Consider the following 21,756-nt stretch of genomic DNA (forward strand, 5'->3'; position numbering starts at 1 on the left):
CCTCCCCTTCCCTTCCATCTCCTCCTTTTCCAGCCCTCCAGAACTAGCTGCCAGCCTCTCTCAGTCTGAGACTACCGCACATCAGGGATGAGATTTTTATGTGACTCCTACCCTGCATGATACCCAGTAATCCTGGCATAGGATTGGTGCCCAGTAAACATTTGGTGAACAAACTCATGAAGAGGCCCCTTCCAGCCATTCCTTCCAGGCTGATGAGATCATGTGGATCTGTTCACAGGAGTTGAAAGAACATGCACGATGGGACGGAGCGGTGCCCGCTGCAGCAGGTAGCATTGTTTCCATCAGCAGGACCTGAGGGTGCCTCTTGCACCCCCCTTTCTCAGCAATATGTATTAACTTTAAAAAGAGAAATTCTTTCTAGTTTAATATGTAGAAAACAATCTCGGTTTTGGTTTGAATTTACATTTCTTTGACTACTGGTGAGGATGAACATTTTTTCATGTGCTTATTAGTCATTTGTATTGCTTCTGCGAACTGTCTGTTCCCAATTTACTAATTTACAACGAGAAAGATAACTGCCAAAGGGACCGGATACACGTGTCCTCCAGCCAACACACCAGCTCCCTGTAGGCACGCCCCAGGGGAGGCCAAATTCTAATCAGAACAGTGCTTGACGAGCACAGAATGAGAGAAGGGAGGGGTTGATTTGGGGCTTCCAGGGTTTAACGGCATCAGGATAAGCTAGACCTACCGCTGGGATCACGGAACCCTTGGCCAGCGCATCCTCCCCCTTCCTCTTTTCTCTGCTGCACCGGCTACTTGACCCCTCTTTAGATGGATGCGTCCTTTCTTCAGAAACATTACTACATTAATTTAGGGTTCCCCCTGCTTTGTATGCTTGATCACTCAAGGCTGTCTTTCTTCTTAACTCCTTGAGGACTTAGAGAATGAAGAGGAAGGTGTGGATGGCATAGCCAAAGGATGAGCGCTAAAGGAATCAGGAAGAATGGATCCCAGTAGGTGTGCGGTCAGGGAGGGTGCCAGGACCAGCAAGGACAGGAAAGATTTCATTGAAGGACCAGATGAGAAAGAGGATTTTAGGTGCTTCTCTCTGGCCTGAACACGAGGCAGCCTCGGCCTCCTTCTTGGTGGCCCTCAGCCCTTGATCCGCTTGACTCCAGGCCTCCAGAGTGACCTTCCTAAACCATATCTGACCAAGTCACTCCCCTCCTTCAGCCCTCCTGTGTCCCCACCATCCATGGGATAAAATTAAAATTCCTAAAGACAACCAGACCCTTCACAGTAAGCGATGTTCCTTTCTGGGCTTGCTTCTCTTCCCCAGAAGACTGCTGGATGGCTCCTGAGTGTGTCATGCGTGTTCACACCTGTGGGCCTTTGCTCAAGCAGAGCCTTCTGCCTGGATGCCCGCCCTGACTTAGCCAATTCCTCCTTATTCTTTAAGACGGAGCTCGAATGTCCACTCCTCGCTTAAGTCTTTCCTGAGCCCCTCCCTCCTTGAAACCCTTAACTGTAGCATTTACCACATTTGTGAGAGCGTAACTTTCCCAAGCCTCCGCCTCTGCTGGCCCCTGAGAACCTTGACGTCAAGTATCATGTTTGGCTTGTCTGGGTGTCTTAACTTCCATCCAGCACAGTGTCACATGTAGTAGGGGCTGGGTGAACAGCAAGGTCACTGTCATAGCATTGCTCATGAGGAAGCACCAGGCAGAGAGAACTGGAGATCTGGACTCTGTCTCTGGCCCTCTGGGGCCTTGGGCAAATTTCTTATTCTTTCTAGACCTCAGTTCCCTTCTTTGTAGAAAGAGAGCATTGGAACATGTCTCTCTGTGATGCTATTTATTAAGACTTACGCTGTGCAAGGCACTATTCTAGAAGTAAACATTATAATAATTATTATATAAAGTATATAAACATTTCTGGTAGCATGAAAGTACAAAACAAAGTCCTTGAAGTTATTGGCAGTCTACTTCTGGAACCAAGGAAGGGAAGCCCAAGACCTCTTAGGGAGAGAGGTTTGAAATTGGAGGAAGAGGTGTATTTCATTACAAGAATCGTTTATGCCACTCTTGCCCCAAAGAGGTGGTGTGGTGATGTGAAATGAACCCGGATGTGAGAGGTGGAGCTTAGATCCCAGCTCAACAACCCTCCAGCTGTGTGACAATCAGCAAGTCGCTTTACTTTCCTGAGTGGTAACTATTGGAGATTGTCTCAGAGAGTTGCTGTCATAGAGGACTTCATGAATTCTAGAAATCCTTTCCTTTTAACCCCAAGGAACATAAGCTACAAAGAAAGGGAGCTTGAACAAGGGACCTCATCCCTCTAAGCCTCTTTGTCCTCATTGGCCACAGGAAGGCTGCCAGGAGGACTAACTTGGGGTGAAGTGAGATCATGGGTGCAGAAACCCGCACTGAGACGTTCCATAAATGTTAGCATCCCTCCCAGCCTGGCAGTGTGGCATAAGCCCCAGCTCAACCTTCTTGGGTAGAAAGTTTGGAACAAGAAATCTGGAGCTCTGGAGACAGCTGAGAAGGAAGCACACTCAAAAAAAAAAAAGAAAGAGAGAGTCAGAGGAAGGCTCCGGAACACGTGATGATTGCCTCTCCCATCAGAAAATGCTCTTAAGCAAACAGCAAGTTTCCTCCATTAATAAGGCCTGTGGAATGCAGATGAGATTTTTTCTCCTCTTTTTTTGCTGATTAAGTTCCCCCAAAACCCCCTTAAGAATTTTAATAAGAAATGCAAAAATCAACAAAAGTCCAGCAAACCCTTTCCTGTTATTAAATAAAGGGAAAGTAAATATTGCAAATTGGACATGTTTCATAAGAGGATGTTTTGTTTGGGCGAAAAAAAATGAGAAAGAAAAGAAAAAACTATTTGCTTTCTGGCAGCAAATACACGTCTTTGCTGAATTTTGGTTTCAAATTTGATGACTGGGGCATTATTCCTGGTTTGCCTGGAATTCAGACCTTTTGACATCTGAGGTGGACGTACCCAGGCAAGCAGGAAAGCCAGGTTTGGGCTGTGTTGGCCTCTTCTCCTCTCTCTTTAGTAAGCAAAACAAAGAGTGTCTCCACCACCCAGGAAATTATGGTCCTAAGCTCAGTGGTGGGCACCTGTGGGGGTCACACAAAAGACAAAAACAACTTGGAACAAAGAAGATTTTTACGAGAGAGAGAAACAAAACACAAAAGGTTCTCTGTACCTACTTTTTAGGATAAGATATGAGATTATAAAACATACTACACTATAAGGCCCTTCCGCCAGGCAGGTCTCGGTTTAAATTCCACTTCCGTCACTTCTTAGCTGGGTGAGCTTGGGTCAACTATGCAACTTCTGTGACTCACTTTCCTCATTTTTAAATTAGGGAGAATAAATCTATTTACTAATAGAGCTGTTATATGCAATAAATGAGTGAGGAAATGAGTCAATAAAAGGAAAGCGCTGGGCTCTATATATATCAATCATATTTTTGTCTAATATGACAAATATAAAGGGAAAGGGGAAAAGCAGTAAGACTTTATTTCTCTCTATTTCTTTGTGATGATTGGTAGTTTGCAAAGAATGGCAGCACCCGTGACTTTCCACGCTTGTCACCTCTGCCGGGGGAGATGAGCAAAATGAGAATTGCCTTTAGTTTCCAGTGGGAGCACCTTGTGCTGGAACCGGGTGTGGCCTCTCAAGGAAACACATTAAATGTTCTTATGTGACCACGAGTTCAGAGAAAATGATGAGGGAACGGGAGGGAGGAAGAGAAGACAGAGGGCGTGGCCACATGCAGCCATAGGAGCCCCTGCACCTCCTCCGGAGCCTGTCCCGTCCTCCTCATGGGGTTCCCACAACCTCCCCGGCACTTGCTTCTCCCTGGAGGGGAGGACAGTCACAGGTGGTGGGAGCTTTTGCTTTTGTGGGATCCAGGAGTTGGATCCCACCAGCCACATTCCCACCAAGGACAGTCTAGGTCTGTGCCCCCCCAGCAATAAGCTCTGTGCTCCCTTCCGGCCATCCCAGAGCACTGGAAAACCCTACTTCAAATCAGAACATTATTTAGGTTTTTGTAGTTTTCTATCTTTGCACTTACTTGTTGGCCCAAAGTATCTTGTGTGAAAATTAAAACAGATAAAGACATACAATAAGTAATTGAACAATCATCTATACCACCACTCTAGTATTTGCTCCTAGGTGTTTTGGTTTGTTTTTTTTTTTAAGAAATGAGACATAAAGCTAAAGTCCCCTTATCTACTATCAAAGTCCCACAGATAACTAATGAATTTGGTACTTAGCCTTCCTGTTAGTTTTAGTTTAACTTACCTATACATACTGTATAGTTTAATATTGTCTTGAGTGTATTTAAATTTATATAAAGAGTACAAAGTATTCATATTGTTCTGCATCTTGCCTTTATCAGCAACATTGTTTTTTAAATCTATCCATGTTGGTATTTATATAAAAGCTAGTTTATTCCTTTTAATTTAAGTTGCATAGTATTCCACCCTATGAACTTTTATAACACATTTTATATGTTCATTCCTCTAGGAACAGTCATTTAGGTCATTTTCTTCCTTCCTTCCTTCCTTCCTTCCTTTCTTTCCTTTTTTAATTACAAACCATCATTCTCTGATTTTAAAAAAATGTCATTTTAAAAAATGTGTCTCTTCAGGCATCTATGCACAAATTTCTCTAGGAAATTTACCCAGAAGTCAAATGTGTTTTATTGTTAGTCATTGAGCAGAAGTAGGTATACCTGAGTTCCACACCCCTCTGGTGCTTATTTCCTGTATGACCATGGGCGAGTCATTTCGCCTCTTTAAATATATTGTGTGTGGTTTTTTTACTTGTAAAATAGGTGTGTGATATTCCCCTACTCACTGGGTTATGAAAGAATTAAGTGAGACTATTTCTATAAAGCACCTGAAATTGTGAAAATGGTAGGAGTCCAGTAGCTCTCATCATTCACGCTACAGGTTTTCCTAGCAACCCAAGTAGGACCTAAAGTCAGTGCCCAACCCTTTGCAAAAGGGACCCTGGGCCCAGCAAAACAATGCCTTGGGGACTTGCCCAGCCCACCTCTTACCGGATGGTATCAACTCTTTCACCTGGCGTCAGCTCAGCAAAAGTAGCCCTCTGCATCTCAGTTTCCTCGCCTGTAAGGTGGGAAAACCGCACCCACTTTGAAGGGCTGTAGTGAGGTTGAGATGCTAGATAATGTGTGTGGGGCACTTGTTAAAACTGTCTGCCCTTCCTGCTCACCCAGAACCCTTTCTCCTTCGAAACTGTGAAATTATCTGAGGTTCATCAGCAGAATAAAGCTGAACTACGTCCCTAATTTGATTTTGGTTTCACAGCCCCTGCATTTTATGATGTGGATGCTTTGAGTAAACGAGTAAGTATGCGCAGAGGCTTTGGGAGGTCCCTGGTCTGTTTTCCTCGCCAGAAAGCTGTTCGGAAGAGGCCTGGTCGTTTAAATTTGCTAGAATATCTCCATCTAGTGGACTTGCTGAAATATTGCAGGGTTCGGCCCACTCTGGGGGCGGGGGGGGGCGGGGAACAATGGGGTGGCAGCTGCGGCCTCCCTGATCTACTCAGAAACGCTGGGTGGCTCCCCATTGTCTACAGGGTGAAGTCCAAAGGCCAAGCCTGGAATTTCAGGGAACGCACAGCCGGGACCCGCCCTGCCTATCGTACCTTATCGTCAGCTTCCACCTCCTGCCCCGCCAGACCCAACTTGGCCCAGCCCCTCCCCGCCCCGGAACCTCAAAGTCCAAACCTGCCTGGCACATGGACCGGCCCTGTGTCCCAGACCCCACCATTCTTCTGCCTCTCCACTCTCCTGATACAAACCCTCCTTTCAGGCTCAGCTCGAAGGCCACCTCTTCCAGGAAGCCTCCTCTGTCCTTCAACCCATCCCAGCCTCCCCTGACCTCCCACAACACCTGCCACAATTTTGTATTTCCATATTTAAAGCTGTTTTGTCAATGCATTTACCTCCCATATCCTGAATGATGGATTAAAATAAATGCAAGCCCCATAGTCCCTGGCTCTGGGTCCTCATCTGGCCTCCACTGCTTCCTAGCTCTGAGAACTTCGGTGACGAGGGAACCTCCACTGGGAAATAGAGGTGAGAACATCTATCTCACAGGGCTGTGGAAAGAATTAATAAGATAGGATGAAATGTGGCCAGCACACATTAATGCCTTATGGTTGTCATGGAGATTCTGTGTAACATTTCACATATAAATGATATTCTTGTTCATTTGTTAGACATACTAAAGATATGGGGATACACACACACACAGAGTCAGTCCTCATTATTGGCGGAATCTTCATTTGCAAACTCACCTACTGGCTAAATTTTATTTGCTAAGCCAAAATCAATACTCCAAGTGCATGGTCATTCACAGACATGCACAGGCACAGTTTGGAGTGAAATGCATTTCTCCCAATATGCACCTTCTCAGCCGAAGTAAACAGGCGATACTCTGTATTCTTGTTTCAGCTCTCGTACCATAAACAAGTGTGCCTTTTATCAGTCTCTTTAGTGCCACATTTTTCACATTTTTGTGCTTTCTGGTGATTTTCGTGATTTGGTTGCTTCAAATGGATGCCAAGCAGAGTGCTGAGTGCTGTCCAGTGCTCCTGGGCCAGAAGCTGTGCTGTGTCTTAGAGACAATACACCGCATTAGAACAGCTTCCTTTAGGCGTGTGTGACAGCAATGCTGGTCACGAGTTCAGTGTCATTGAATCAACAATAGATACTAAACAAAGTATCTTTAAACAGAAACACACACAAAATAAGGTTATATATTCATTGGTTGATGAAAATATTGTGTCCAGAGACTAGCAGGAAACTGACCCTGTATTCCCCTAGGGACAACAGTTCAGTAATCACTGATTCAGTGTTACAGTGATTCTATAGAACTTGTGGGATAATAAAAATTGTGTATGTACACACATTCTCTTTTTATATGTATAGTATTTTGCCATGTATAATGTGCACTTTTTTGCCCAAATTTTTGAGGGAAAAATAAGGATGCGCATTATACATGGGTAGTACTAATTCCATATCTATAAATATTTTTAATTCATGTATGCTTATATGTTAAAACTCGAGAAGGCAGTGGCAATATCCATATGCAAAATAGTACCCTGGTATACTATAATTGGTTTTGTTTCTAAATATAAATAAATAAAACCATTGAATTAAAAAATTAAAATGAAAGATATTTTTCCTGAAAGTTTGGGCCAAAAACATGGGTGTGCATTATACATGGAAGTACATTCAACGTGGTAAAATAAAGTACATACATATATATGTGTGTAATAAAATGTAAATATTAGAGATACATACTGAAATATTTTGAATGAAATTATATGATGTCTGAGTTCACTTAAAAATACTCCAGCAGTGGGAGATAAAGGCGTGTGTATGGACAGTGTAAAAGAAGCAAGATACCAAAGGCTGAAGATTGTGGAAGTGATGATTTATTAGATAATTCTCTCTACTATATGCATGTTTGAAAAAGTCCACAACAAAGGGTTTAAAATATACATCGAGAGAAAATTTGGGGGGAAGAATATCTTACTCAGTAACGTATTCTGGACCTTCTGTGGAGGCAGGGCTCCAGATGACACTACCGAGATTCCCATTACGGGGAATCTGGAATCCCAAGCCCCCGAGGATGGAGCACTGTGCTGAGCTTCAGGGGATTGTCTCTAGTATCAGCAACCCTCTGCCTTGCTTGGCTACCTCTGGCAACTCACAGTGCCTCTGAACCTTTTTTCTTATCAGTTAAATAAGGAAGTTGAAGTGGACAACCTATGAGTTGCCTTTCATTTTAAAACCCTCTAATTCTAAAACCAGTATTTCCTAAAATGGCATATTCTGGTACAATATTACAGCCTTCCCACAGCTCCTTCTTCCCTGCCCAAACCATCTCATACCACTCTTCTCTGAATCTTGCTGAGGTTCTTTTTTGCAACACTCCAACAGGAAGCTATTCTGATTTTTGTCTCTCAAAGTCTGAACTCCTTAGCTGTGCAGTTAAGGTCCATGGTGTCTTGAGCTCTTTCTACCAAGAGCTCACAGTGTCATTAAGAAGGACCAGGAAACAGGAAACACAGAGGAAAGTCACCAAGCCAGCCTGGGGAGGCAAGACAAAGTCTCCCGGAGGAAGAGATATCTGAAATGAGAACTAAAGGGTGACCAGGAATTACTGCTGCAGAGTCGGGAAGGATGTTCTGGGCAAAGGCAACAGGGTGTTCCATGGCCTGGAGATGATAAATTTAGGAAAGGTCCAGATTTCAAAGACAGTCACACTGAGCTGCGAAGGCGCCGCTCAGTTGGTTGAGCGTAATCCTGCAAAGCAAAAAAGTCCCAGTTTGATTTCCCGATCAGGGCACATGCCTGCTAGGCCCCTGTTGGGGCCTGTGAGAGGCAACCAATTGATGCTTCGCTCCTCTCTTTCTCCCTCCCTTCCCCTCGTTAAGTAAGTACATAAAACCTTTTTTAAAAAAGTCACACTTAGCCTCACCCTGTCACCTACTGTCCCCAACTGCCCAGCATGCGTGGTGTGTGCGCTGGGGACCCTGGGCTTCATATTTGAGAAGGATGTATTGGACTCCCTACCAGTCCTCCTTTAAAAAAAAAAAAACAGGTGGGAAGAAACTTACACTTCCCAATGTAGTTTCGCTTATCCCATATAGTCCTGACGACCCATTTTTCAAATGAGGGAATTGAAGCTCAGAATGGTTTGGTCACTCATCACACTGAGGAAGTGAAGATTCAAATGCAGGTCTGACTCCCGATCTGTCGTCCTTTACACTGCACATGGCAACCAGTGCTCAGTGACTTTTAGGCAGCCATCTGCGAGAGGGAGCTTCCTTACAGCCCGAATGCTGCAGTTTACACATATGCATTGAGTAAGCGGAGTTCAGCGTCAGGGCCGGGATCGTGTAACAAAGGCCGGTAGCTTCAAGCATCCCATCTCTCTAGGGGTGAGAACTCCAGGCCTTTATTTAGACCTGGACTCAAGTTGCAGCTCCACTACCTTCTTGCCATGTGTCATTGAACAAGTAACTTAGGATCTCATCTAAAAAATGGGTCATGCGCGACTGTCGTGAGAATTAAACAAGCAGCCGTACAGCTGCCTCTCCACAAAACGTGCCGCGCTCAACAAAGAGGACGTGCTGCCTCTGCCTCACACTTCACTAGGGGTGAGCTGCACGCTCAAAAGAAACCCCTCTCCTTTTCCGGCTGTGCGCAGGCGTTCTCCGAGAACACCCGGTGGGTGTGCCCTTGGGATCTGCGGCTGCGCATTCGTCCGGCTTTGCGACGGCTGTACTTGACGGCAGCGGGTCTCCTCCCCAACCCCTGCCCCGCCCCCGCAGGCGTTGTCGGGGTAACGGCGAGCGCGTGGGCTCGATGAAGGTAAGGTACCAAGGCTAGCGGTGCGCCTCGTGCCCGGGCGCTGTGCGCGGTCCCTCCAGAGTGCTGGGCAAGGGCGAGGTTTCACCACCGGAAGAGACAGACCCTCTCCGGAAGCCCTCCAGAGCGAGAGTGAAAAGAGCGGAGAGACTTCCCTCGGGTTTCACTGCGGGACCGGACGGAGCCGGGGGGAGGAGCTAGGCTTCCGGGTTCTGCCGGAATTAACTCCTCGCCTCTTTCTCGGTGCACCTGTGGCCCTTCGTAGTTTTTTCATTGACACCGCGTCCGAGAGCCGCTGGATGGCGGGTTTCCTGCGACCCCTCTCTGCCCGAGAGGAACCTCAGCCGCTAGTTGGGTTGCTGGGGGTTGGCGGGCACTCAAGGGAACCAGCAAAAGGATAAGTTAAGACAGTTAGGAATTTGTTGGGCCCGGAACACTTTTCGAGTTGTATACCATCATTCATTGCAGTTGCAACTACCGTCTGGCTAGCACTTCCCCGTGGTAGACCCAGTACCTTGCGCCTTCGCACAATTACACATTTAACCCTCACTACAGCCTTCAAAGGTTTATTGTTTGTTTATACTTCATAGTCCTAGGTTCTAACTTGACAGCTCCCTGGGGGCAGGATTGCCTTTTATCCCTGTCTGCACTGGCCCAGGAGTAAGCAATTGGAATTTCAAACGTTTTTTTCAATTGGGAGGTGACCTTGGCTGTGTGGGAAATTTTAACCAGGATTGTTAAGGCAAGGTGGACCCAGGGAATTGGAAAATTAAATGTAGCTACTTCCCGCCTCCCTTTTGGTTTTGCTTTGTTTTGTTTGGAATAAACATTTTGAGCACCTAAAAGGCGTTAGCTTAACTGCTCAAGGGAAAAAATAAAGAACAAGCCCTACTTTTAATAGAAACCTAAATATATTTAACACTGCGGGCCTCTGGTATCAGGAATGCCCAGATTTGGGAAGAGAAGAGTGTCAACCGCTTACAGGGACTCGGCTCCTCTGAGTCCCTTTCCTCATCTGTACAATGGGAATAGTAATAGAATTTACCTCAGGGAGCTGTTGGGATTAAGTGTGTTTGAATGTGCCATCCTATAACCAGTGGTTGGCAACTTTGGATACATGTTGACATTCTTGGCCCCACCCCAGAATTTATGATAGAATTGCAGGTAAGGCCAGGGAATTAGGAGTTTTAATTTTCCCTGATGATTCTAAGGGCAGCCAAGCTTGAGAGCCACTGTTCTATGCCACCCCAAATTACTTTTCTTAATCTCTTTTCAGTTGTCATAATCTGCACGGGCTCCAAGTGTAAACCAATCTTCACATCTCAAACTTCCTGACGACTGACTCAGTCCTTCCTGTACATCTGTGTATGCTTCAGACGGGGGTCCTCTTTTAGGCCAGTCTTAACCATGCCTGTCTCCCTGTATTACTAACCTCGTGTCTTCTCTAATAATGGGACTTTGGGCAAATGACTTGCTCCAAGTCTGGGTTTTTTGGTCCTTGAAATCAGGACAGTAGTACCCACCTGTGTAGAATGCAGCACAGTCAGTGCCAGCATGTGCCTACCAATCACGGTTGATTCTTCTCATTTAACTCACATCCCACATCTTCCATCATGCCTTCTTTTATCATGGCACTAAAGAAGCATTTCCTAAACGTGTATTGCAGATTTGGAGAGTTGCAAATTCAATTCTTTCTCCTGTTCTTTGCCTCCCAAGTTCAGCACAAGGCAGCTCTTCCACAAAACTACAAAACTAGAGGTGATCTGGTTTGTCCTATTGAGTATAACAGTTTTATTGAGAAATAACAGCTTTCTTGAGAGATCATTCACATACTATAAAATTCACCTTTGTAAAATGTGTCAGTGATTTTAGTATTTTCAGAGTTACCCAACCATCACCATCACTGCAGTCTGACTTTAAACATTTTCATCATCCTCAAAATAAACCCCATACCTAGTAGCAGTCACTCCAATATTTCTCCCCTCCCCCAGTGCCTGCAATTGCTAATCAACTTTGTGGATTTACTTATTCTGGATATTTCATATTATGGTCTTACACATATAGCATGTGGTCTTTTGTGACTGGCTTCTTTTAACATGGTACTGTCATGGTTCATCATGCACGTTGTAGAATGTATCTGTACTTCCTTCTTTTATATTTGCTAATAATATTCCACTATGTGCATATCCCACATTTGGTTGACCCATTCATCTGTTGATGGACATTTTGGGTGGTTTTCATCTTTTGGCTTATATGAATAATACTACTGTAAATATTCCCATACATACAGACTTTGGTGTGAACATGTTTTTACTCTTTTTGTTTCTATACCAGGAAGTGGAATTGCTGGATCATATAGTTATTCTGTAGTTAACACTACAGTAACTTCCAGATTACTTTCCAGTCCTGATCAAGTTGAAGATGAAGAAGCTGGGCTCAGAGCACTTAAGTGGGTTGTGACAGTCACACGATGATGATGGCATCTCTGTATGTATGGAAGGCCTACTATGAGCCAGATTCTTGATGTGCATGCTGTCACGTGGGCAGAGATGACATCTGGATCATGGATTTGGAGGCTTTGTGAGAAACTGGGGGATTTTTTTTTTGTAGCAAGAAACCTGTCACACATACAGCATTCTTCCTATCAAGTGTCGTAGCTCAGTATTGCTTTTTTCAGAGTTCACGAGCAATCTGAAAGGGAAAATCCTGAACAAACCAGGCAAATTGAAGCATAACTTTTCAGTTTTGCTTGTTTGAGAGAATTGAATTGGAAGTTCTTGAAGTTAGTCATTCAATATTTTCTTTTAAAAAACAATTTCAGCCCTGACTGGTGCAGCTCAGTGGGTTGAGTGCTGGCCTGGGAACCAGAGTGTTGTCGGTTCAGTCCCAGTCAGGGCACAGGCCTGGGTTGCGGCCAGGTCTGGGTTGGGGGTGTGTGGGAGGCAACTACACATTGATGTTTCTCTCCCTCTCGTTCTCCCTCCCTTCTCCTCTCTCTAAAAAGTAAATAAACAAAATCTTTTTAAAAATTTAAAAAATAAAAAATTCCAATGTAGTATATACAAATCAAACACTAACCAGAAGTTAAGTTATAAAAGTGAAAATTTCATAAAAATCTGAACTGTTCTTGGAAATCCCTAGAAAGGTCTTCACTGAAGATCAATGTCCTGCCTCAAAAAAAGTCAACACTGTATTATTTAAGCTTTAGAAAAAATTGCTGTTTTTACAACCAAAAAGTAAATGCAGTAGTTGGCTTGGGTTGAGGGATAGGTCAGCAAGTGAAAACCCAGTTAAAATGCTATTGGAAGAAAACCTCTTAACTGACCATTAACACGCTGCATACGCCCTTTTCTCATGAATGCTGTTCAGTGTGTGTAGTGTGTACTGTCGTGCTCAGTGTGTGGTTGCAGTGAGGGATCTTAGAAAGTCTAGATTCCAAAAATCTGCTTGGAATACTTTGGCAATTCTACGAAGGTCCAATGCGCTGATTCTTATTTTTCATAGTTATCTTTGTCACTGATTTATCAATTTCTCTAACTCTCCTTGGTCTGTTCTTGTTTGTTTGTTTGTTTCATCGTTTAATTTCTCAGCCTCCTTGAGAGAGTTGATAAAGACATCACACATTGGACAAAGTGTTTAATTGTTGTTGTTTTTTTACGGCCATGAGCCTTTAAAACCACTCACCTTTCTTTCTTAGCTTTGGCCACCTTCGTTGGTTGTAACAGGCTTGGTTACATCAATTGCCCATTGGGGTGCTGGTTCTGAATGCAGGAAGCACCTCAATAATGAGTCCTATTTCTTTCTTTGTGAGAGTTTGGAGCCATGTAGTTTAAATATGTGTGATACAGCTCCCCTGTATTTTTAAGCACCAGATATGTTCACAGCTTAAATCGAATCCAGACCCAGGACTAAGAGAGCAGCAGATACAAGCCTCCCTTTTTTAGGGTGTCTGCTTGTCGGTTAAAGTGGCTGTTCCAATTTCTTGCACTGTTTACATTTTTTTCCCCTTGCGTATGGTTGAGTTTTCCTAAGTTAAATGCATCTACCACAGCTCTATGTCTTTATCACACAATACACTCAACTTTACTTCCTTCCTTTAGCCATTATTGAATTGCAGCCTGTTGTGCATTAGGTGCTTGTTTTGTCTCCTTGGGCTGAGAATAAGGCCTGGAAGGGAGAGGTACTGACTTCAGCTTCCTTTACTCCCTCCTAGTGTTGGGTGCACCGTAAGTAGTTCCACAATTCTCTGTAACCCTTTAGCTTCTAACCTTGAGAAAGAGTGAGCCTTCAAACAAAAGGGGATGGGTGCTACCTCTGCTTGCTGCACAGCCCAGCAGGAAGAGCTCTGGCAATCAGCAGACCTGGGATGGTCCAGTGCCCTGCTTTCTGGAGTCTTTTACATAATCTTTCAAACCTGAATCTGTTTCCTTTCTGTACGAGGATGTTAGTAGTGCTCACCCCATAACAATACTCAGAGTGAATACATGTATCGTGCTCAGTGTGAACCACATACTCTTCTGAGCATTTTATGGGTCTTAACTATAAGATAGAGTTTATTTTTATCCATATTTTGCAGATGAGGAAACCACAGCACAGGAAGATTAAATAACCTTTACCTGCAGTCACACAGCTAGGAAGCAGTGAAGCCGATCCCTGACCTGGCACTCTGGCTCCAGAGTTCCTTCTCTTAGCCACTTGCATTTAGAGTACATAAAAGACCCTTAACTGGGAACTGCTATTGCCATTGTTATTCATCAGCTTACCTAAAAAATTGGAAGATGATTGCCATCCCCAGCACCTCTGACACTAGGAGCCTCTGGTAGGTCCACGATAAAAGTCTATTGGCTGAGTGAAAGAATGGGAGTAATCCTAATAGGCAGAAATCCTCTTGTGCTTGCTATCAGGAGACTTTTGCAAAGCATTGTGACTTTTGGGGCATGTCACTAGGCCTCAGTCTTGTCAACTCTAGTGAGAAATAATGCCACTTCTTGGGCACTGTTGTGGGAACTGATTGAGATATGCTAGGTGAATGAGATTTGCACTTCTTTTAAAAAATTCTCATGACGGTGTCTTTTAGTTCACTGCTTTATAAATATTTTGTTTTTCCCACAGACCACAGAGTATTCTGAGCCTAGGTATAATGTACTCACATTTTTGATCAGTGTAGTCATTGACTGACTGTTTCTTTCTCTTCATTATACTCTTTAAAGAATAGTTGCAGTTGAAAAATGGCGGAAGCAGTTTTCCATGCCCCAAAGAGGAAAAGAAGAGTGTATGAGAATTATGAGTCTCCACTTCCAATCCCTTTTGGTCAGAACTGTGGACCTAAGAAAGACTTCAAAATGTTCCGCGCCGAAATGATAAACAACAATGTCATTGTGAAGAACGCAGAAGACATTGAGGAGCTGTATGGGAAAGTAAGTACAGGAGGCCCTGGCAGGGCTACTTCCCTGTAGCCTGGAGCCAGCTACCTTTTCTTCTCCCCATCCACTCCCAAAACTATAAGTGACTCATACTCTTCTCTTGCTGTTTGGTCGAGTGTTGGAACACTACCATTCGACTCAGGTGCCCTGAAACCATGTATCATGAGGATGATGATACATGGGTCCCTCATTCTGGACCCACATTTCAACAATGAAGTAGGGTCAGTAACATTGAACTTTCTTGTCTTTCAGTGATAAAAGTGATGCATGTTTATTGTAAGACAAAAAAAATCAAGCAACTTACAGAAATTAAATTAAGGGTTAAAAAGTTAAAATTCCCCACTTCACTCCCATTTCATCCCCAGAAATAACCACGGCGTAGCATATTGTTCTGACTCGTGGACAAATCAGATTCGGCCTCAGCAGGTACTCTGGCTCTTTATCTGCTTTCTTCCTATTTGGGAACCTCTTCTTAGACAAGTGTAAATCCTCATTTTTGCTCTTTTACATTGATAATAGGTTTGAGTTGAAATTGGTAGCTTGTTTTCCCACCCCTGGCCCCATCCCTTAACCAGTTCATCACTGGGGCACTTTTTAATAAACAGCTTTATTGAGGTATAATTTGCAGCCATAAAATTTACCCATTGTATGTGTAAATTCAGTGATTGTAGTAAATTCATAGAGCTGTGCAACCACCCATTTCAGAGCCCTCCCATCAGCACAGAGAGTTCCCTTGTGCCCATCACACTTCATCTCGGCTGCTGCCTTCAGCCTGAGGCACCACCGGTCCACTCTCTGTCTCTACAAATGTGTCTTCTCTAGACATTTCTATAAAATATGTAAGTTATAACCACCTTCCCAAAGTGGGATACAGTGGGTGGCATTGACCCTGGTGAGATGGGGGTCTAGGCCAAGGATAATCTCTCCACCTTTGCAATATATAACATTAAACAAGAGGCTTTATAAAGTGTATGTACCGTAATCAGTGTGGCTCAGTTGGTTGGAGCATCATCCCCCAAAGTGAAAGATCACTGGTTCAGTTCTTGGTCAGGGCACATGCCTGGGTCGTGGGTTCATCCCCTGTTGGGGTGGGTACAAAGGGAAGCCGATCGATGTTTCTCACATCAATGTCACTCTCTCTTCCTCCCTTACCCTTTCTCTAAAAATAAGTTTTAAAAAATTAAAAAATGTATAAAAGTGCTATGCACATTATTCTGATTGTTAAATCTTGGTAAGGATAAAAGGTGTTCATTTTATTATTCTCTCCATTTTCTATGGGCTTAAATTAAGAAATGGGAGGGGGGAAATCTACTTTGTTTTTGGAATCATCAGGAAGGAAAGGAGTACTTCAGTTCTGCGTACAGAAGCCAAGAGGCTTTCTGTACCAGGTAGCTTTGATTCCTGCTTTGAGACACACGGCTCCTGAAGAAGAATCCCTGCCCCTGCCCGCCCTGTTGCCTGCAGTATGTGAGTCCTAGACCGAACTCATGAGGTACGAGACAAAGGAGGTGTACTAACAACTCGCTGGCTGAGACCTTCTTTAGTAATGGCTGGATAATCAGAGGGAAGATGTAATGAATCTCTTGTTAAGACAAATAGCTATTCTCCTTCAGCTAAAAAATTGATAACTAAAGGTGCCCTAATTTTGTTTTCTCTCTTCATGGAAGGGTTATTTTGGAAAAGGAATCCTGTCTAGAAGCCGTCCAAACTTCACAATTTCAGATCCTAAGCTGGTTGCTAAATACAAAGGTAAATTTATGCATCATTCAGTTCTTTTGGCAGATAATTATTTTCTTTTATGTTTGATCTTCCACTTCAGCTTATGTAGTAAAATTCTAGTGGAGGAGATGCACACTGATAGTTTTACTGCTAAAAATAGGATCATTCTACTGAAGGTGAAAGGGTTCTTATAATGGGTGAAAAATGTGTTTTATCTAAGTTCTAAAATTATCAAAATTGTTATTCAGTCTTTTCTGTTAAGCATTGCCTGGAAGAGTACTGTTCATGTGGAAGGCACCGATAGTTAGGTACCTACTCATCTGTATGCAAAATGAGTTTTATGTCTAGAATTAGAATTTGCAACAATAACTGACATGGATGTGCTTGTTAAAACATAGTAATATATGTAGTTCTGACTTGCTGCTCCGCTTTTCTTTAATTTATAAATCTTTTAACCTAGTACATTTCTCTAGGGAAGTTTTGTGGTAATACATAACCAGTATCAGCAGGTTAAAACATAATTAGAAAGGATTTTAAAAACATTTTATTGTAAAAGAAACAAATTAAAACTGTACTGAGATATCATTTCAGCAATCAGATTGGCAAAAATCCAGAAGTTTGCGCATTGGCGAGGCCCTCAGAGACGCTTTCATGCGTTTCTGATGGGAGCACAGGCAGTGCAACCGCTCCAGAGAAGAGTTTAGCATCTAGCAAATTGTACGTGTGTTCACTCCCCCCACCCTTCCCCGTTCTCTCCTCCTGAATCCCGGTAACCTTAACATGTCTTCATGTCTGTGAATTTGCCCATTCTAAGTATTTCATGTAAGTGGAAACACCCATTGTAAAGACTTTTGTGTCTTTCACTTCTGTGTTTTAAACATTTGTCCATATCAGAACTTTAGCCCGAATAATATCCATTGTATGGATATTCCATGTTTTGTTTTTCTGTTCATCTAAAGATGGACATTTGGGTTGGTTCCACTTTGGGGCTGTTATGAATAATGCTGCTATGAACATTAGTGTACAAGTTTTTTGTGGACGTATGGACATTTCTCACATATATATATGTATGTATGTATATATATACATACACACACACACACACACATACCCTAGGAGTAGACTTGCTGGGTCATATGATAATTCTTTTTTAATTTTTTGAGGAACTACCAAACTGTTTTTCACAGTACTCGTACCATTTTACATTCCCATCAGCAGTGCACAGGACTTCCAGTTTCTCCACTTCCTCACCAGCACTTGTTATTATCTGTTTTTGCTTTTGATGATAGCCATTCAATGAATGTGAAACAGTGAAAATTTTTCATTTTAATGAAGTCCAGATTATCTGTTTTTTTTTGTTGTTGCTTGTTCTTTTGGTATCATACTTAGGAAACCATTGCCAAATCCAAGTTCAGGCAGATTTCCCCCTCTGTTTTCTTCTGAGAGTTTTATAGTTTCGCTGATACATTTAGGTCTTTGATCAATTTTGAGTTAATTTTTGTATATGATATAAAGTAAGGGGCCAGCTTCATTGTTTTGCCTGTGGATATCCACTTGTCCCAGGATATGCATTTACTCTTACTCTAGTAATTCCACTTCTAGAAATTTATCTTAAAATTGAGTGCCAGCCAGTGAACCAAAGGGTCGCCGGTTCGATTCCCAGTCAGGGCACATGCCTGGGTTGTGGGCCAGGTTCCCAGTTGGGGGTGCATGAAAAGCAACCACACATTAATGTTTCTCTCCCTCTCTCCTTCCCTTCCTCTCTTTCTAAAAGTAAATAAATAAATTTAAAAAAAAAACAGTAACAACAACAAAAGAAATTTATCTTAAAGATATAGTGGCAAAATGGGGAAATAACTAGCATAAGGCTATTATTCATTACAACACTATTTCTAATATTAAAAGACTACAAGGAGGGGACCAGTGGAATAAACTATAGTGCATTCAAATAATGCAGTACTATGCAGCTGGGCATGGGGGATACTGGGATATATTTTTAAGTGAAGAAAACAAGGTAAAAGAAAGTCTGCATAGTGTGCTATGGTTTATCTAAATGGGGGGATATAAATATATTTTTGAAATATAAGGAAGGATAATTTTTTAATGTCTATGGGGGAAGGGTGGAAAGAGAGGTGAGACTTCATAGATTTGACTTTGGAACTTTGGAATTATATTGCATGGTTACAAAACAAAGTCAGTTTTAAAATGTAGAGCCACAAGGGGGAAACTTTTGAATGACTTCAAAATGTGATATTTGATTGTTTGATTCTAATGAAATAGACTTTGTGTCAGTTATCTCATACCACAGTGGTATTTAACAAACCACCCCAAATTTCAGTGGCTTTTGATAGCAACCAGGTTGCTTCAAGGCTACAGGTTTGCTGGGTAGGTCTGCTGATCTTGGCTGGATGTGCTCATCTGTCTGGCGAATCATGGGTCAGCTGTCTAATGGGCCCAGTCCAATCATGGATTTAGCCAGACTCACTGGTGTCTGGTGGTCTGTCAGTTGGCTGTCAGCTGGTCTAGGATGGCCTCAACTGGGAGGAAGGATGGGGGCACCCTGTGTGTCATCCACCATCAGCTAGCCCAGGCATGTTCTCATGGTTATGGTGGAGGGTCAGGAGCAAGCCCCAGGGCGCCAGTGCTTTCCAGGATTCTGCTTGCATCATGTTTGCTCATGTTTCACTGGCTCAGAGTCAGCGGGTTTGGCAGATGGGAGACCTGGAGAATCGGGGCAGTCAACCTGCCATACACTCTAAAGAAAGGGCTACAAAATAATCTTTATATTGCTTTCAGTGATTTTTTATGGGCGATAGAGTTGTTATTCTGAGACTTTTATATGAATATTATATGATTAAGCAAATGAGGAATTATGATGGTGTGGTTGACAGCAGCTAGGATTTTTTACATGAAACAGCTTGTACACCGGGAAGCAAGGAAACTATCAAAAACTACTAGACATGTTTCAAAACAGGCTGTGGAAACACTTGAGCATCAGTAAGAATATTACAATTTATTTTAAAATTCATTCCTAATAATACCCCCCAAGCGCTTGAATCTTTTAGTTTGTGCCAGAAGAATTTATTGTTCACCTGTGGAGGATTCATCATTTTGAAACCTGGCATATGTGAACTGGTTCTTGGGGTAACCAAATAAGGAGGGATTTCTCTTTATTGAAGAATACCACTAATAAACAAAGAAGTAACAGGATTAGAATATTGCCATTTAATTGAGGCATTGATCAGCAATGGTGCTGATGACATAGACCCAACAAGTCATTCTGTGTCTTCTAATGAAAACACATGCACTACCTATGAAGTAGGCTTCCCCCCAGATTGAACCGGATCTGATCGAGCCTCTAGTTCCACCAGTTCCCAGGAGACGCAGGGAAGAGAGGAATGTGTTGAGCCTGTGCTGCTCCAAGTACTGAAATGCAGGAACATCAGACCTTTGCACCAGAATGGAAATAGATTCCATTCCATTTAGCTACTGCTCTTTACTAATCACTTGCAGCTTCCTTCTCCATGAAAATCTGGCTGTGAAAACAAGGGAGCTGAACTAAGCAGTGTGCTGAGACAGTTTTCTCTTCCTGAACCATTAAGCCCATGACCACCTTGGAGTAGCACTGTGTTAACAGCACAAGGTGGGGTGCGGTCATCCAGGTGGGGGGAGTACTGTAGGACAGGGGATCCGTTTCTGCAACAAAAGAATTTCCCAAAAAATCATAGCAGGGAAGAAACCTATATATTAGAATCAACAATTGCAGTGTAGGTCCGTATGTGGATTTTGAGTCAGACTTTCCAAAACAGGAAAAAGCTGTGAGACAATGCATAGATTTTGGATGCTGCAAATAATTAATATTAATCTTTAAAAGTGTAATAATGGTATTTTGGTTATTTTTTTTACAAAAGAGTCTTTATAGAAATACATACTAAACTATTTCAAGGTGAAATGGTAAGATATGAGAGATCTCTTTCAAAATAATCTAGAGGTCATCAGAATAGGCAGAAAAACAGATGAAACAAGGTTGGCCATGAGTTCATTGTTAAAGTTGAATGATGGGAACATAGGCATTTATTATGCTATTCTCTTTACTTTTTTCTATTTTAAAATGTTTTCATAATAATCCTTTTAAAAGGAGAGGGGGCAAAAAGTAGAGTGAATAACAATGGCTATGCCTCTACCCGTCAGCTTTGGCAGTTACTAATATTTGACCAAAAAAAAAGTCAAAAGTTTTCAAATAGTGTAATAATCTCAATAATTATTAATCTCTTTCTGTCTATGTAGTAGCTAAGTTTTAAATGGTGATAGAAATTTGAAGGAAATGAATTTATGACAAGGAAACAAATTAAGGTCATGGGCTGCCCTAAAGAAGTAAATCCCAAATGTCCGCTTTAGGAAATTCTTCAAAAACTAGCTTCAACTCTAAGCAACCAAAAAATAGCGACCCTCTCAGATGCACAGTTCAAAATGCTGGTGATCATGGTGCTCTCAGAACTGGTTGATTATAGTCACAAATTAGAGGAACATATGAAGGCTAAACTAATTGAAATGAAGGAAAATGCACAGGAAACCAATAGTGATGGAAAGAAAACTGGGACTCAAATCAATGGAGTGGACCAGAAGGAAGAACAAAACATCCAACCAGAAAAGGATAAAGAAACAAGAATTCAAAAAAATGAGGAGAGGCTTAGGAACCTCCAGGACATCTTTAAACGTTCCAACATCCGAATTATAGGGGTACCAGAAGGGGGAAAGAAACAGCCACAAGTGGAAAACATATTTCAACAAATAATAAAGGAGAACTTCCCCAGTCTGGCAAAGGAAATAGACTTCCAGGAAATCCAGGAAGCTCAGAGAATCCCAAAGAAGTTGGACCCAAGAAGGAACACACCAAGGCACATCATAATTACATTAGCCAAGAGTAAAATGAAGGAGAGAATCCTAGAAGCACCAAGAGATCAGGGGACAGTCACCTACAAAGGAGTTCCCATCAGACTGTCAGCAGATTTCTCAAAAGAGACCTTACAGGCAAGAAGGGGCTGGAAAGAAGTATTCCAAGTCATGAAATCCAAAGACCTACAGCCAAGATTGCTTTATCCAGCAAAACTTTCATTTAGAATGGAAGGACAGATAAAGTGCTTCTCAGACAAGGTCAAGTTCAAGGAGTTCATCATCACCAAGCCCTTATTATATGAAATGCTAAAGGGA

General features: G+C 42.6%; 1 protein-coding gene across 1 annotated transcript in view; it reads left to right on the forward strand.

Annotated features, from left to right (window-relative positions):
• The first annotated feature begins 9,309 nt into the window (after positions 1-9,309).
• TSEN2 (tRNA splicing endonuclease subunit 2) overlaps positions 9,310-21,756 on the forward strand; it is a 44,029-nt gene continuing 31,582 nt past the window's right edge. Inside the window, exons 1-4 of the mRNA XM_037051752.1 lie at positions 9,310-9,406; positions 13,980-14,222; positions 14,619-14,820; positions 16,494-16,575. Coding sequence (XP_036907647.1) covers positions 14,632-14,820; positions 16,494-16,575 — 271 coding nt within the window. The 5' untranslated portion in view covers positions 9,310-9,406; positions 13,980-14,222; positions 14,619-14,631. The remainder of the gene's footprint in view (positions 9,407-13,979; positions 14,223-14,618; positions 14,821-16,493; positions 16,576-21,756) is intronic.

Source organism: Sturnira hondurensis, unplaced genomic scaffold (genome assembly GCF_014824575.4).
Source record: "Sturnira hondurensis isolate 20B ecotype Veracruz unplaced genomic scaffold, ASM1482457v3 Scaffold0000867, whole genome shotgun sequence".
NCBI classification, from domain to species: Eukaryota; Metazoa; Chordata; class Mammalia; order Chiroptera; family Phyllostomidae; genus Sturnira; species Sturnira hondurensis.